The sequence below is a fragment of the Oncorhynchus keta genome, chromosome 29 (genome assembly GCF_023373465.1).
Source record: "Oncorhynchus keta strain PuntledgeMale-10-30-2019 chromosome 29, Oket_V2, whole genome shotgun sequence".
NCBI classification, from domain to species: domain Eukaryota; kingdom Metazoa; phylum Chordata; class Actinopteri; order Salmoniformes; family Salmonidae; genus Oncorhynchus; species Oncorhynchus keta.
The window spans coordinates 45,326,267-45,344,037 of NC_068449.1; the positions used below are offsets into that span (position 1 = coordinate 45,326,267).

Sequence of the window (17,771 nt, forward strand, 5' to 3'; positions counted from 1 at the left end):
GTGTTGTCCAGGCACTCGCCCCATGGTGACGAGGACGGTGAGAGCGCCCATGACTAAGCCACCGCCGCCTACAGGAAACCTGCAGAAGCTGCCCCTGTGTGACAAGTGTGGAAACGGCATTGTGTGAGTACTTCGAAGACGAAGCTGCTCTGAGAATGTCATATGAAAAGTTGGTACTGAGTTGCACCCATTTCTTTCAATACTTATTATAATAAGAAGAGTTATAGCCTGAAATCCAGAACCTGTTTTGAGATGACATTCCACTCCTTTTATTCTGTGTCATTCCAAACACAGGAGGCTGCTGAGGGGAGGACAGCTCATAATAATGGTGGGAACGGAGCGAATGGAATAGCATTAAACACGTTTGATGTCTTTGATACCATTCCAGCTGTTACCATGAGCCAGTCCTCCCCAATTAAGGTGCCAACAACCTCCTGTGTTGCCGAACAGTATCTTTCTTCTACAGAGAGTTTGCTTAGTTGTGTTGATCAAAAGTGTTTGGTCAGACAAGGAGTGGCAAGGAGTATAATGATAACAGAAACAAACTGGTACCCAAGCCAGAAGAGTTACACCTAGAAAAGTTCTGCCAAAAACTAGTTGCCCCTTTAAGGTCCAATGTAGCCATTAAAACATATATATAATTATCAAATAAATTCTGGGCAACAATTAAATACCTTACTTTGATTGTTTTCAATTAAAATAGTCTAAATAAACTCTAAACAAAGAGCAATTTCTCAAGAAAAATATTTTTGTGGACTATCTGGTAGTGGTTTGCGTGGGGAGGGGAAAACTAGTTGTTATTGGCAGAGAGGTTTGGAACTCTGTTATTGGTGATGTCACCAGGCAAAAAAACTCCATCACACGAAAACAGGCTGATATTTCAGGCAGTCTTTTTAAATAGCTCTTACACTAAAAGGGCATTATCATAATTCTCCCAATTTGACAGGATTATTCCGACGTCATAGTGTAGAAAGCTACACTACTGTTCAAAAGTTTCACTTAGGGGTCACTTAGAAATGTCCTTGTTTTTGAAAGAAAAGCATTTTTTTTGTCCATTTAAAATAACATCAAATTGATCAGCAATACAGTGTAGACATTGTTAATGTTGCAATTGACTATTGTAGCTGGAAACGGCAATTTCTCGCATGGAATAGCCTTTTGTTTCTCAGAACAACAATAGACTGACGAGTTTCAGAAGAAAGTCCTTTGTTCCTGGCCATTTTGAACCTTTAATCGAACTGATGCTCCAGATAATCAACTAGACTAAAGAAGGCCAGTTTTATTGCTTCTTTAATCAGGACAACAGTTTTCAGCTGTGCAACATAATTGCAAAGGGGTTTTCTAATGATCAATTAATTAGCCTTTTTAAAATGATAAACTTGGATTAGCTAACACAACGTGCCATTGGAACACAGGAGTGATGGTTGCTGATAATGGGCCTCTGTACGCCTATGTAGATATTCCATAAAATAATCTGCCGTTTCCAGCTACAATAGTCATTTACAAAATTAACCAACTCAATATTAGGAAGGTGTTCATAATGTTTGGTATACTCAGTGTACTTTGAGTGGTTAGATGAGGTAGGCAGCACTCTCCCAAATCATTGATGTACTTTTGTAATCTGGCAACCCCGCTCCAGCTTTCCCTCCCCCAATCCTGACCATTAGTGGGGGAAATGCTAAACTGACCCAAGTTCAGCGTCAGCGGTAACTTCAGCCTACTCATGTTGTTACCTCTGTTGTTCTTCTATAGGGGCACAGTGGTGAAAGCGAGAGACAAGTTCCGCCACCCTAGCTGCTTCGTGTGCACCGACTGTGACGTCAACCTTAAACAGAAGGGCTACTTCTTCGTGGAGGGCCAACTGTACTGCGAGACCCACGCTCGAGCCCGAACAAGACCCCCGGAGGGCCATGACCTTGTCACTGCTTTCCCCTCGGCATAGGACCCTCACACACACGCACCATCCTAAAAGTTCTGTCTGCCAGTGAGGCACCATTGATTGTAACTGTTTGTATCTGTGTTCTCCTGTGTTCTATTGTCTGTTTGCTTTGTTTTGCACAAATCCTCACAGTGCATTTGTTTGTGAATATTCTCTTACTTCAAATAAAGGGGGTTTTGACTCCATGTTGTGGAAATGCCTCGTTGTCTTTCTCTCCATCCCTTTCCTGAGCTGGCTGGCCGACTGAATAATAGGCAGACACACTAGATGAAGTGCTGGCACGTCAGTGTCACAGAGGGCACTGAGAGTCTCAAGGGGGATGACGACGACGGAGCTGTGAATGTGTCACCTTCCCCGTGTCAGCTGTTATTCCTCACAGGGCGTCAAGGCATAAAGGGTACTGTCTGTTTACGACCTGGGATTTGGCGTCCAGCCAGACGGCGAGCGTCAGTGAATGAGTTGTAAGGTCAGCAAGTGTTTGGGTGACAACTGAAAGGGATGAACGCGAGGACGGGCAACTGTGATTAGACAAAAACTAGTGAGATAAAGATTTTTTTTTTTTTACATGTCTTCTAACAGTTGAGCTTGTCATATAACTACTATGTGCATGAGCGGATCATTATGAGATTGTGAGGAGTCATGTTGCTGAAGTGAAGGGAACCTAATCCATATCACTCGCCGACATTAATTCAACCTTTATCCCGAGGAGACTATACTTTCCCCCAGTGTTCAGTGGCCATCCCAACAGCTGTGTGGGAGAAGAAATTAATGGATATGAAGAAGTAGTCTGAAAAGACACGTTGGTCCTGGATGTGTAAATTAAGCCACAATTAACAGTCAATGACATTTTGTTTTGCGTGTTCTTTCAAAAAAAGTTATGTTATGAGGTAAGTTGACAGTGATGTGGCCTATATCCCTCCACCAGTTGTGAGAGGCCTATAAAACACGGCCTAGTTCCAATTAGCACCCCAAAGACCCCAGCTAAATACCCTCAGCCCTTCGGCCCAGTGAATCAGACCCTGATACAGTTTCTTTCTCTGAATACTGTATCTTGTGTGACTTTTGTAGGTAACTTTTCAGTTTCCACACATTTAGGTGGGCTCAAGTGTCACGTCCCTCTTCTAGATAATGCCAGATGTTTTCTCAGTGGGGCAAAACATCATTGACATTTGACAGGGTGAGATCACAGGTAAGTTGATCCCGTTGTAATAGGAAAAGGGTACCTTGGCAAGAGTCTGTATTACAACATGGCATAAGGGTGAGTGGTGGTACACGATACAACAGCCCAGTTGTCCATGAAACGTTGTAAATAGGCCTATAATAGGCCTACTATAGAATAATATTTAATTAAGCATACAGATATTTCTGAAGACGATACTAAGTTAATTTATAGATACGACATGACTTGTTAATTAAAGTGGCAAAAGGCTCAGTCTCAAAAGGCTCACAAACCTCCCAAAATTGAAAAGTGTGTAAAAAATAATAATTTTTAAGTGTGAAAGAACTGTTGATGACTACATCCAATCAGAATTTAGCTCAAATTTGAGGGACATCGGAATTCCGGTTACCACGGTAACCGTACACTTTGAGTTATTAGGAAGAACGAAGTTCAGCAAATCTTAAAACAAATTAGCTACGATTATGAATTCGCATTTTGGACGTGTCATGTAGCTGCAGGAACACGCAAACGGAGTTCCTGCAGAGGGTAAGTTATGAATTATTTACCGTTTGACCATGTTTTACTGTAACCGTAACTAATTAGCTAGCCAGCAACGTCTGGCTTTGGCTAGCTACAGTAGCTAGCGAGTTATTTAGTTAGCTGCGTTAGCTAGCTACAGTCGCCTTGTAGGTAGCTGGCTTTTTGGCCCAAGCATTTTGCTAGCCTCGAATTTTGAAATGAGAGGTCTAGATGGAACAATATCTAAACGATCCTAAATGTAGTGGCATTTAAGCCCTGCTCGTTAATGTTTTAGGTTCCTGTCATATCAGGGCCATTTCGGTTCAGGGTCCAAACGTGCTGCAAACCGGCTATCACCCCAGAGATCAGCATGAGAAGACGAAGCTCCTGCACACCTGAGGCCCCTCTGTCTCCAAGAGAAGGCAACGAGGTTGAATGTTAATAATGACGACATATCATGTTCTGCATTTGAACTGGGCATTTTTCATGTAATGGACATTGCTCGATGATTGTTATACAGAATATAGACTAGGCTTTCATGATGAAAGACTTAAGTGTTCCTTATGCGAGGCCTACTTGTTGGAGAGTAGGCTAATAAAGAATGGCTGCTGAATATGTAACGTAAACTCACCCCATTCCGTACAAATGTGCGCATCCGCAACATTCAAACAAGGCTACAAAGATAACTAATGGGACTGTAGCGACTGTGTTGAAGTCAAAATTGGGGGTGTGAACTAGGTTTCTATTCAAGCCTAGATAGACATGGTAATGGCTCTATAGTATTTGAGAAAAGTTGAAAAAACTGACCCTCCGTTACATCTTGATGTGTCATGTCGTAACGTACAGCAAGCATAAAGCAACTATTTCTGTCTTACAATCTCTCTCCACCAGGTGTATCACTTCTATCATCCTTTAAAAACAAATAATGGACAGTGACGGGGATAAGGGGGGATACCTAGTCATTTTTTTCGTCATTGCATGCAATCATCAATCTCAAAGCCGCTGTTTACTTCTAAGATCACTTTAGCACCGCCCTAAAAACCCGATTCAAATTTGACACAAACCTTCAAATAGGTATATAATGACACATTATATAAAGTCTTTATAGTGTTTTATTTATATTTTAGAGGCAATAAGGTGATAAGTTGGACAGATCGAGTGAAAGAAAACAATTTTCCCATACAACATCTCTCACTATCACACATTAGTTTCGCTTCCCCACCCGCCATTTAAAAAAATACCCGACGGGGCTCATTGCCTGCTTGAATTATGCAGAAACGGGCAGCATTTAGGTCATGTAATTGATTCTGTTGGAAAGGGGAGAAATTGTGCTTGACAGTGGTACTGACATTACAGTTGATCTGGAAGTATTACGTTTTTGGGGCGCTAAAAATAAGGGCAATTGTACGGACCAAGGTGATGTACGAGTTTACGTGAGTTTACGTTACAGTTGAAGTCAGAAGTTTACATACAGTTAGGTTGGAGTCATTAAAACTTGTTTTTCAACCACTCCACACATTTCTTGTTAACAAACTATAGTTTTGGCAAGTCGATTAGGACATCTACTTTGTGCATGACACAAATACATTTTCCAACAATTGTTTACAGACAGATTATTTCACTTATAATTCACTGTATCACAATTCCAGTGGGTCAGAAGTTTACATGCACAAAGTTGACTATGCCTTTAAACAGCTTGGAAAATTCCAGAAAATTATGTCATGGCTTTAGAAGCTTTAGATAGGCTAATTGACATAATTTGAGTCAATTGGAGGTGTACCTGTGGATGTATTTCAAGGCCTACCTTCAAACTCAGTGCCTCTTTGCTTAACATCATGGGAAAATCAAAAGAAATCAGCCAAAATAAATTGTAGCCCTCCACAAGTCTGGTTCATCCTTGGGAGCAATTTCCAAACGTCTGAAGGTACCGCGTTCATCTGTACAAACAATAGTACGCAAGTATAAACACCATGGGACCACGCAGCCGTCATACCGTTCAGGAAGGAGACGCGTTCTGTCTCCTAGACATGAACGTACTTTGGTGCGAAAAGTGCAAATCAATTCCAGAACAACAGCAAAGGACCTTGGAAAGATGCTGGAGGAAACGTGTACAACATAATCTATATCCATTGTAAAACGAGTCCAATATCGACATAACCTAAAAGGCCGCTCAGCAAGGAAGGAGCCACTGCCCCAAAACTGCCATAAAAAGGCCAGACTACGGTTTGCAACTGCACATGGGGACAAAGATTGTAATTTTTGGAGAAATGTCCTCTGGTCTGATGAAACAAAACTAGAATTGTTTGGCCATAAGAACCATCGTTATGTTTGGAGGAAAAAGGGGCAGGCTTGCAAGCCGAGGGAACACCATCCCAACTGTGAAGCACAGGGGTGGCAGCATCATGTTGTGAGGGTGCTTTGCTGCAGGAGGGACTGGTGCACTTCACAAAATAGATGGCATCATGAAGAGGCAGGAAAATTATGTGGATAAATTGAAGCAACATCTCAAGACATCAGTCAAGTTAATAAAGCTTGGTCGCAAATTAGTCTTCCAAATGGACAATGACCCCAATCATACTTCCAAAGTTGTGGCAAAATGGCTTAAGGACAACAAAGTCAAGGTATTGGAGTGGCCATCACAAAGCCCTGACCTCAATCCTATAGAACATTTGTGGGCAGAACTGAAAAGCAAGGAGGCCTACAAACCTGACTCCGTTACACCAGCAATGTCAGGAGGAAGGGGCCAAATTTCACCCAACTTATTTTGGGAAGCTTGTGGAAGGCTCCTGAAACATTTGACCCAAGTTAAACAATTTAAAGGCAATGCTACCAAATACTAATTGAGTGTATGTAAACTTCTGACCCACTGGGAATGTGATGAAAGAAATAAAGCTATAATAAATAATTCTCAACTATTATTTTGACATTCTTAAAATAAAGTGGTGATCCTAACTGACCTAAGACAGGGAATTTTTTACTAGGATTAAATGTCATAAATTGTGAAACTGAGTTTAAATGTATTTGGCGAAGGTGTATGTAAACTTCCGACTTCATCTGTATGTACAAATCTGTGTTAAACCCACAAGAATATTGTATTATTGAAAATATGGTTCATGGTTAAATGAAAGCAACACGGCTCTCACTCATTCCTTGAACTCGTTTCAGGTTGAGTGGACCACACCAGTTTCACAGCACGTGAAGAAAACTCAGCCTCTTCTTCATAACTGTAACAGCAAATCAGGGATATCTTCAGAAAAGTTGAACAATGTTTCATTGATGAAAGAAACAAATGAATCAGAGATGCATGGAGCATCCTACAGGCATTCACCGAGGCCTTTCGACTCTGACTGCTCCCCGAGACGTAGTGGCTCAGGAGACCGAGCTCTCGGAGCAGACTACAAATCTGAGATGATATTCGATTTGGAGAATACGGTGGACAGACTGAAAAACGCTCTGGTATCACTGGAGGAGGACAACCTCAGCCTCAACAAGAAGATAAGAGAAAACATGGCAGAAGACCGCCCATTTTCGACCAATCACAATGTCTCAGGCTCAACAAATGGCAACAATTCAGAGAAAATGCCTGGTGGTCACACTCACAGTCCCACCTCCAAACTCATTACACACCCTGTCACTTTCAACATGGCCAAAACATACCCAGAAAGTCAGAGGCAAGATACACCATCCAAGATTGAGGAGACTAGGACTAGAGAGATGCTCAAAATGGAGAGCCTGTCCTTGGAAGACAGGTGTGTTTACTTGGAGAAAGAGAAACAGGACTTGCAGATGAAGCTGCAGAAGACAGAGGACTACTGCAAAGATTGCGTCCGCGAGCTCAAGAGGATACTCCCAAAGTATGAGGACCTCAAAGCCTCAAATAAAACCCTGGATAAGCTCAACAAGCAGCAGGCTGCAGAGAACCACAGACTCGTCGACGCCCTTGAGGCCGGGAGCCAGGCAGGGGAGAGATCCAGGGATCACCACCTGGCTCAGGAGCCTAACGAAGGTGGTAGTGACAACAAGGTGCGGGTTCAACTAGAGAGGGCCAACAATCTCTGCACCCAGCTTACCCAGGAGAAGGGGCAGCTGGAGGACCGAATGGCCTTGCTGGCAAGGGAGGTCAGCCACCTCACGAATGAGCTGGATATGAGCTGGCCCGAGCTCCATCGGCTGGGGGCCAGGAGGAGAAGCTCCCTTGAGGGGAGCACAATTAGGGACGGCAGCACTCCGGCCTCGTCGGGCAACAAATACCCGGCCGAACGCATCCTGGACAGCATAGGGAAAGAGCGCAAGGCCACGTCGGGAGCCATGGCCCATCTCAAAGAGGAGAACAAGACACTACGAGAGAACCTCAAACAGAGCGTCAAGAGGGGCGAGGAGGCAGAGGGCGGAGCCAAGCAGCTGAGGGAAGAGCAGGCCATATTGGAAAGCTGCCTGCTCACGGTGCAGAAGGAGAAAGACCTGCTTCAGCTGGAGGTGCGGCAGCTCCACCAGGAGTACATCGAGCTCAGCAGTAGCATCTCGCTGCAGCTGAGAGAGAGGAGCCCCGTCGCCAGTACCAGGATATTAGCAGAGTCACATGTGGTGACTGATGGTAGTGATAGTGGAGCCAGGCAGCAAGAGAGTCCAAGGCAGCCTCTGAACAGCAGCCCTATTACCAGAGAAATGCTGGATGGCCCTGTAGGTAAGGTTAAAAAGAGTCAATTTTTACAGTTTGTCATTTAGTTTAGGTGTATTGAATAGGTTATTCATTTTCATTCAAGGTCATTCCGAATGCAAAAGAATGTTTGAACATCTAGCTACTGTGTCTATTGTATATGATTATTAAATCTATTTAGCTGACAGAAGATGAAAATGTGAAAAGTAGAGACATCGCCACTTGTCCTGGAGCTCATAAATATGTCTTGAAAGACTTCTTCTTTCTTCTTCTTTGGACTGTGTAGGCAGAGAGGCAATTGTTCATATAAGGAAGCGTTTCGAGGAGGAGGAGCTGAGAGCCCAGAGATACAAAAACATCATCAATCAGAATTGATGAGACTGAAGCTGGATTAGTGGGCCAGTCAGACTGGATGTTGACCTCGACCTCCCATACCACGAGGGGTCAGGAGAGGTGAAGCATACTGTAGCCTACCGTAGAGCTCTTTGCATCACTTTACCAACAATATGCCCTTCACAAGGTCATGTACCGTATGCACTGTACAGATTTTATTTCCCTGATTATATTATGCTTTTCAAAATATTTTGTCAGTGTTATTTATCATTTATAATAGTTTTTAGATAAATGGCATGTCAATGCAATTTGTGGCTTTGCCCGGGACGATACAAGTATTACGATACTCGTTAGTAATGTGGCAGGAAAACAAAACACAAAGCGATTTCACTTCTTTAGGAAAACAGCCCTAATGTTGGAAACAAACATCGTTATCCAGAGTCACAATTTCTTTCTTTTTTAAGCTAAAGCACACAATATTTTACATATGTGGGGATCTTAACAGTCGTAACAGTGGAATTGGGAGGTTAGATGACTATATAAATGAGATTAATGATATTCCATTGCGTGTTGCTTTGGATGACTTTGTTAGTCGTCATGGGGAAACCCTATTAGAATTCCTTCGAGACTCTAAAATGTATATCATTAATGGAAGGATATTCCCCTTAAGTGATAACTTTACAACCATATCTGGCAAAGAAAAAGCTGTGGTGGACTATATAGTTACCCTCCACAACTGTCTACAAACTTGTTTGGAATTTAAGGTTTTACCCCCACAGATGATTGTAGAATGTGGATGTTTTGACTTAATTGGAGAGAAAAAAGTAGACTTCCTGATCATTCTCTTTTATTTATGATATTTTCTGTTGGCCACAAACTTTCTCAAGCAGGTATTACTGTGCATCACTTGGGGCAAAAGATACATATCCCACATAGGCATAAATGTAAGAAAAGAAATGTGCCAAATTATTTTCTGTGTTCTGAAATGGCATGTAGAGCTCTGGTGGAAGTCATCAAAACTCTGCAAAGATGCCAAGAAACAATATTTGATTTAGCTGTGTGGTATGAAACATTTTGTGAAATTATATATTCTGATGCAAAAAAAATAATACAGCCCCAAAGCCCAGGAAAGCTTACAAGTCGAACAAGCCTTATCGGAATGATGAGTTAAGGGATCTATTGTCAGTAATGCTAAGGGGAAAGTAATGCAGTAATGTTAAGGGGAAAGTTTAGAAGCCGAACAAGCCTTGTCGGAATGATGAGTTAATGGATCTATTGTCAGTAATGTCAGTAATGTTTAGGGATCTATTGTCCGTAATTTCACATTTTGTGAAATTGTATATTCTGATGCAAAAAAAAGAATACAGCCCCAAAGCCCAGGAAAGTTTGCAAGTCAAACAAGCCTTATCGGAATGATGAGTTAAGGGATCTATTGTCAGTAATGCTGAATACTTATTTTTTTACAGTGTAAAGATAGGAATAAAAGAGAACATTTTAGGAATGTGTTTAAAAGTTTTGCACTTATTCAAACGGAGATATCAGAGAGGGCATTTATTACACCTTGAGGAGATAGACAAGAAATCCTCAACAGTTTTGGAGCCAAATAAACAAGTTAGGACCAAAACGACATAAGAAAATTCCAATGGAAGTCAGGGAAGGGGGGGTTGAACTCTGATGTTACACAGGTACTTAAGGAATGGGAGAAGGGGTTTGCTAGTTTGTTCTCGGGTAATGAAAATTGATCATATTTGGAGGAAGAATTGTGTAAAGACATATGTTCCCTGAGAACTAAAATGGACAATACAATGTTATATACAGTACCAGTCAAAAGCTTGGACAGACCTACTCATTTTTCTTTATTTTGACTATTTTCTACATTGTAGAATAATAGTGAAGACATCAACACTATGATATAACACATATGGAATCATGTAATAGCCAAAAAAGTGTGAAACGAAGTCAAAATATATTTGATATTTGATATTCTTTAAAGTAGCCACCCTTTGCATTGATGACTTTGATGGCTTTGCACACTCTTGGCATTTTCTCATCCAGCTTTACCTGGAGTGCTTTTCCAACAGCCTTGAAGGAGTTCCCACATCTGATGCACCACTCCATCACTCTCCTTGGTCAAATAGCCCTTACACAGCCTGGAGGTATGTCATTGTCCTGTTGAAAAACAAATGATTGCAGACTGGCAGCTCCTTGCAGACTGGCAGCTCCTTGCAGACTGGCAGCTCTTTGCAGACTGGCAGCTCTGGCTGCTTCATGCAGACTGACAGCTCTGGCTGCTTCATACAGACTGACAGCTCTGGCTGCTCCATGCAGGCTGGCAGCACCTTGCAGACTGGCAGCTCCTTGCAGACTGGCAGCTCCTTGCAGACTGACAGCTCCTTGCAGACTGACAGCTCTTTGCAGACTGGCAGCTCTGTCTGCTTCATGCAGACTGACATCTCTGGCTGCTTCATACAGACTGACAGCTCTGGCTGCTTCATGCAGACTGACAGCTCAGGCTGCTCCGAACAGGCAGGAGGCTCCGGCAGCGCTGTAGAGGACGAAGGCTCTGATAGCGCTGAACAGGCGGGAGAATCCGACAGCGCAGGAGGGAAGGAAGGCTCTGGCTGTGCTGAACAGGCGAGGCGCACTGAAGGCCTGGTGCATGGTGCTGGAACTGGTGATACTGGACCGAGGACACGCACAGGAAGCCTGGTGCGGGGAGCTGCTACCGGAGGACTGGTATGTGAAGGTGGCACAGGATGGACTGGACCGTGAAGGTGTACTGGAGAGCCTGAGAGCAGGACTGGCACAGGACGTGCAAGGCTAGGTAGATACACAGGAGGCCTAGTGCGTGAGGCTGGCACATTTCTCACCAGCCGACTAACACGCACCTCAGGACGAGTATGGAGTGCTAATCCAGGTGCCATCAAATCCCCGACACGCTCCGTTGGATGAATCTTGTACCTAACGCACCAAGCTATCAACTCCCTCATTACTCTCCACTCCACCTTCCCCATTAACTCCCTCACAGTCTCTGCTTCGCTCACCTCTAACACCGGCTCTGGTTCTGGTCTCCTCCTTGGCTCTTCACGATTAACAAGGAGAGTTGGCTCAGGTCTATCTCCTGACTCAGCCACTCTCCCTCTGAGCCCCCCCCCCCAATAAATTTTTGGGGCTGCTTTTCGGGCTTCCCTCTGCGCCGTCGTGATTGCCTCTCCAACTCCATTCTCCTATAGCCCTCTTCGCACTGCTCCAGCGAATCCCAGGCGGGCTCCGGCACTCTCTCTGGGTCGACCGCCCACCTGTCTATTTCTTCCCACGTCGTATACTCCATACCTCTGCTGTCCATAACGTCCTCCCTTCGCTGCTCCTGCTGCTTGTTACCACGCCACTCGGTCCGTGTGTGGTGGGTGATTCTGTAACGGCGTTCTTCGTTTGTCGAAAGAGAGTCGGACCGAAATGCAGCGTGGTGGTTACTCATGTCTTTAATAAAGAAACGACGATACATGAAATAACTTATAGATACAAAAACAACTAACGGAACGTGAAACCTAATACAGCGTATCTGGTGAACACTACACAGAGACAGGAACAATCACCCACGAAATACACAGTGAACCCCGGCTACCTAAATACGGTTCCCAATCAGAGACAACGAGAATCACCTGACTCTGATTGAGAACCGCCTCAGGCAGCCAAGCCTATGCAACATCCCTACTCAGCCGCAATCCCAATAACTACAAAACCCCAATACGAAATACCACAAAATAAACCCATGTCACACCCTGGCCTGACCAAATATATAACGAAACACAAAACACTATGACCAAGGCGTGACACGTCCTCTCACTTTCAACTAAGTTTATTTTCAGCAAACTTAACATGTGTAAATATTTGTATGAACATAACAAGATTCAACAACTGGGACATTAACTGAACAAATTCCACATATCTGACTAACAGAAAGGGAATAATGTGTCCCTGAACAAAGGGGGGGTCAAAATCAAAAGTAACAGTCAGTATCTGGTGTGGCCACCAGCTGCATTAAGTACTGCAGTGCATCTCCTACTCATGTACAGCATCAGATTTGCCTGTTCTTGCTGTGAGATGTTACCTCACTCTTCCACCAAGGCACCTGCAAGTTCCCAGACATTTCTGGGGGAAATGGTCCTAGTCCTCACCCTCCGATCCAACAGGTCCCAGACGTGCTCAATGGGATTGAGATCCGGGCTTTTCGCTGGCCATGGCAGAACACTGACATTCCTGTCTTGCAGGAAATCACACACAGAACGAGTAGTATGGCTGGTGGCATTGTCATGCTGGAGGGTCATATCAGAATGAGGTTGTCTTCCCTGTAACGCACAGCGCTGAGATTGCCTGCAATGACAACAAGCTCAGTCCGATGATGCTGTGACACACCGCCTCAGACCATGACGGACCCTACACCTCCAAATCGTTCCCGCTCCAGAGTACAGGCCTCGGTGTAACGCTCATCCCTTCTACGATAAACGGGAATCCGACCATCACCCCTGATGAGACAAAACCGCGACTCGTCAGTGAAGAGCACTTTTTGCCAACCCTGTCTGGCAAGCAACGGTGGGTTTATGCCCATAGGTGATGTTGTTGCCGGTGATGTCTGGTGAGGACCTGCCTTACAACAGGCCTACAAGCCCTCAGTCCAGCCTCTCTCAGCCTATTGCGGACAGTCTGAGCACTGATGAAGGGATTGTGCGTTCCTGCTGTAACTCGGGCAGTTGTTGTTGCCATCCTGTACCTGTCCCACAGGTGTGATGTTCGGATGTACCGACCCTGTGCAGGTGTTGTTACACGTGGTCTACCACTGCAAGGACGATCAGCTGTCCATCCTGTCTCCTTGTAGTGCTGTCTTAGGCGTCTCACAGTACGGACATTGCAATTGAGTTCATATGATTCCATATGTGGTATTACATAGTTTTGATGTCTTCATTATTGTTCTACGATGTAGAAAATAGTAAAAATAAAGAAAATCCCTTGAATGAGTATGTTTGTCCAAACTTTTGACTGCTACTGTATGTAACCCATACTTAAATGAGGAGCGGTCTGTGGCAGAAGTTAAGGTTATTGACGCTGCAAAAAAATGGGAAAGCGTTTGGCATTGATGCACTGCCCAATGAAGTTTTAAAATCCCCTAAATGAATTGACGTCCTTCATGATTTGCTCCAAATTTGTCTTGAGTACATTATACTGCCATCCACTTTGCATAAGTCTATATTGAATCCCATTCCCAAATCTTCAAAAAATGACCCGAGAGTGCAATTGAACTATAGAGGTTTATATAACTTATATTCATCCATCCTCAACAATAGGCTAATGACCATTTGGAGGATCAGAACATTCTGGTGGAAGAACAAAATGTTTTATGTAAATTCAGAGCCTGTATAGATAATATCGTCTCTGTCTGTACAGTAATCAGAAATAGATTACACGAAGAGAAGCCTACTTTTTCATGTGTCATTGATTTCCAGAAAGCTTTTGATTTTGTAAATAGGGATATTTCAGCCTATAGTTGGTTAATGCCTGGGGTTGATGTGAAATTTGATCACGCAAATCAGTCTCTTTACAAAGTACCAATTGCTTGTGTGCGTGTTAATTAATCTCGTACAGATTGGTTTCCCACAAACTCGGGTGTAAAACAAGGAGACGCCTTGTCACCGACTTTGTTTGCTATGTTTATAAATGATTTGCCAAAAGAAACTAAACAGTTAAATATTAGAGTAAGATATGATGATGAAATGCTAAGTATCTTTTTGTAAGCTGATGATATTATTTAGATGGCAGAAACGGAACAAGACCTGCAGAACATGTTATTATGTGCAGTCTGTTGGTGTAAAAGATGGAGACTCATGATCAACCAGACAAACACAGATAATGACTTTTAGAAACCAGGTACTAAGAGAAGTTCTCTTCTTGAGTTTACTAGCAATTATAAATATTTGGGAATTTTTATTGATGAACATTTTACCTTTCTATACGGACCATCTGCCCTGGCCGACTCAGCGAGTAGAGCTCTTAGGGGAGTTATAGGAAAAACTAAACCACTGAAAGATATTGGTTGCGCTGCGTATTCTAAACTGTATTAGACATGCGTGAGTCCTGTTCTGGACTATTCAGCAGGAGTGTGGGGTGCTAAGAGGTATTTTAAAATGAACATGTTCATAACAGAGCTGTACATTACTGTTTAGGTGTCCACACGTGTTCTGGGAACCCTGTGAGGTGAGATGGAAGGAATGCATGGTGAGACTTTGGAATAGACTGTTAGATATGCCTACTGTCAGAATAGCTCGGAGCATGGAGATACTATAGACATTTTTCAGTGGGATCTATCCATAGGGGGAGCCTGGGCAACTGAAACGTCTGACCTTTTTCAACAGTCTGACTGTGAACATCTGTACCAAAACCAAATTAAGGGAGACATCGATATGATGCCGTATGGGGGAAAAAATATGGGTGGAGGAGATTAATTATAGACCCAAATTGAGAACCTTTTGTTAAATTAACGGTGAATTTGTTTGTGAGAGAGATATATTATGTATAACCTAATTAAAAGCAAGAGATTGCTATGTGCACAGGTAATAGCAGGGATATTGCCTCTGCGTACTGAAACAGGTCAGATCAGGGATATTGCCTCTGCGTATTGAAACAGGTCAGATCAGGTATATTGTCTCTGCTTATTGAAACAGGTCAGATCAGGAATATTGCCTCTGTGTACTGAAACAGGTCAGAGGTCAGGGATATTGTCTCTGCGTATTGAAACAGTTCAGATCTCTGCTTAGGGATATCAGATCAGGGATATTGCCTCTCTGCATACTGAAACTGCATACTGAAACAGGTCAGATCAGGGATATTGTCTCTGCTTATTGAAACAGGTCAGATCAGGGATATTGCCTCTGCGTATTGAAACAGGTCAGATCAGGGATATTGCCTCTGCGTATTGAAACAGGTCAGATCAGGGATATTGCCTCTGCGTATTGAAACAGGTCAGATCAGGAATATTGCCTCTGCGTATTGAAACAGGTCAGATCAGGGATATTGCCTCTGCGTATTGAAACAGGTCAGATTAGGGATATTGCCTCTATCGTATTGAAACAGGTATTGTGGTGAAATGGAAGAGGAAGACTATGTAACTATTGTGACCTCGAAGAAATAGAGAATGAAACTCATTTGATCCTCTATTGCCCTTTCTACCACGACTTATTCCAGAAAGTACACCAGATATACCTTGGCATGGCATTATGTGGCTGAGCGATGAGGATAAACTGAATGTTTTTTTGTCCATTGTGTATTTCCGTTTGCGGAATATTTAAAGCCTGGAATAAAAGAAAAGGGCTACCTATAATTCAATTGTAAAAATATTCAGCTTCTATGTGGTAAATGGCACGTGTGTATAAAGATTGTGTATAGGCTTGTCTCCCATATGAATCTTCTATGTGGTAAATGGCACGTGTGTATATAGATTGTGTATAGGCTTGTCTCCCATATGAATCTTCTATGTGGTAAATGGTACGTGTGTATAAAGATTGTGTATAGGCTTGTCTCCCATATGAATCTTCTAAGTGGTAAATGGCACGTGTGTATATAGATTGTGTATAGGCTTGTCTCCCATAAGAATCTTCTCTTTGTGCCAGACTGGGTTCAAATGGCTTCCGTTTCTATGTTATGTAAAAATGCGTATATATACAGTGTGTATGTATGTACATTATTGTATTGCTCTAGAGATATAATTCTTGTTTGGATAACCTTATTTATTATTACATATAGATTTGTACTTGACATTTTTTCACTCTTTATGCGATGCGCAATGCAGAGAACACTAGAAGAGGAATTAGCATTTTATTACCACGGTGAATTATTGTAATGTTTGTTTATGTGTCACTTAATCCCATAAGGGACGGGTTGCCAATTGGCGATTTGACACACAAATAAAATGTCATTCATTCATTCATACAGAAGATTTTCAAAGGACCAAAGAGATTGATCTGCCTCATGATTGAATTTTTGCCATCTAAAAAATATTGCGATACGGGTATCATCCCGGCTCTATTTGTGGCTGGGGTGCAGCCCATGCCCCATGTAGTTTCAGTTGGAGAAGGTAAGGATATTTTTGGACAGCAAGGGGAGTTGTTGTATCCAGTTGTTGTTGAGCCACCTCTCTATTAGGATCTATTAGACCTCCAAAAAACAAAACGGTTTAACCAAACATTGAAGGGGTCCACACAGTTTATGTTGGTGGTAGTATGTAGTCTGCTGTATGCACCATTCATACTAATGTAACAGTATAACTTTAGACCGTCCCCTCGCCCATACCCGGGCGCGAACCAGGGACCCTCTGCAACAACAGTCCCCCACGAAGCATCGTTACCCATCGCTCCACAAAAGCCACGGCCCTTGCAGAGCAAGGGGAACTACTACTTCAAGGTCTCAGAGCAAGTGACGTCACCGATTGAAACGCTATTTAGCGTGCACCACCGCTAACTAAGCTAGCGTTTCACATCCGTTACACTAACACGGCTAATAAGCATGCACTGGACGTTACAATCCAGTTAGCGAGGTTTTACATTGGATTCCCTTGTTTATAGTCAGGCCTACCATCATAGTGTTTGTTGTCTTGTACCCAAAGACCCAATAAGTCCGATGGAAACCCACCCGTTGAGTCAACACTTTATTTGGATAGTCTGTAGAGCATGTACAACATGTCAACTAACTATCTACTAACCTTAACCCTAGCCCTATTCTAAACCCTTATCCCTTAACCCTAGCCCTATTCTAAACCCTTATCCCTTAGCCCTAGCCCTATTCTAAACCCTTATCCCTTAGCCCTAGCCCTATTCTAAACCCTTAGCCCTAGCCCTATTCTAAACCCTTATCCCTTAACCCTAGCCCTATTCTAAACCCTTATCCCTTAACCCTAGCCCTATTCTAAACCCTTATCCCTTAACCCTAGCCCTATTCTAAACCCTTATCCCTTAACCCTAGCCCTATTCTAAACCCTTATCCCTTAGCCCTAGCCCTATTCTAAACCCTTATCCCTTAACCCTAGCCCTATTCTAAACCCTTATCCCTTAACCCTAGCCCTATTCTAAACCCTTATCCCTTAGCCCTAGCCCTATTCTAAACCCTTATCCCTTAAC

The 17,771-nt window shown here is 43.1% G+C and overlaps 2 protein-coding genes and 1 long non-coding RNA gene across 7 annotated transcripts in view; all 3 read left to right on the forward strand.

Moving 5' to 3' along the window:
• Positions 1-2,124, forward strand: part of LOC118362959 (PDZ and LIM domain protein 3-like) — a 29,481-nt gene extending 27,357 nt beyond the window's left edge. For all 3 annotated transcript variants that reach the window (XM_052486637.1, XM_052486638.1, XM_052486636.1), the window contains exons 6-7: positions 12-123; positions 1,753-2,124. In XM_052486637.1, the coding sequence (XP_052342597.1) occupies positions 12-123; positions 1,753-1,942 (302 nt within the window). In that variant the 3' untranslated portion in view covers positions 1,943-2,124. The remainder of the gene's footprint in view (positions 1-11; positions 124-1,752) is intronic.
• A 1,383-nt stretch (positions 2,125-3,507) lies between these two features.
• On the forward strand, positions 3,508-10,108 carry LOC118362960 (coiled-coil domain-containing protein 110-like). Of its 2 annotated transcripts, XM_035743719.2 has the most exons (4): positions 3,508-3,644; positions 3,913-4,047; positions 6,783-8,301; positions 8,561-10,108. In XM_035743719.2, exons 2-4 carry the CDS (start codon positions 3,988-3,990, stop codon positions 8,647-8,649), a joined length of 1,668 nt encoding a protein of 555 aa, XP_035599612.1. In that variant the 5' UTR covers positions 3,508-3,644; positions 3,913-3,987; the 3' UTR covers positions 8,650-10,108. The 2 variants fall into 2 exon arrangements, with proteins under 2 accessions (XP_035599612.1, XP_035599613.1); XM_035743720.2 differs by lacking the exon at positions 3,913-4,047 and having other exon boundaries at positions 3,524-3,644.
• Positions 10,109-11,296: 1,188 nt separating this feature from the next.
• Positions 11,297-16,581, forward strand: LOC127913652 (uncharacterized). Of its 2 annotated transcripts, none has more exons than XR_008086316.1 (2): positions 11,297-15,323; positions 15,473-16,581. It is a non-coding gene; the product is annotated as an uncharacterized LOC127913652 (long non-coding RNA). The 2 variants fall into 2 exon arrangements; XR_008086317.1 differs by having other exon boundaries at positions 11,297-15,286.
• Positions 16,582-17,771: the final 1,190 nt, after the last annotated feature.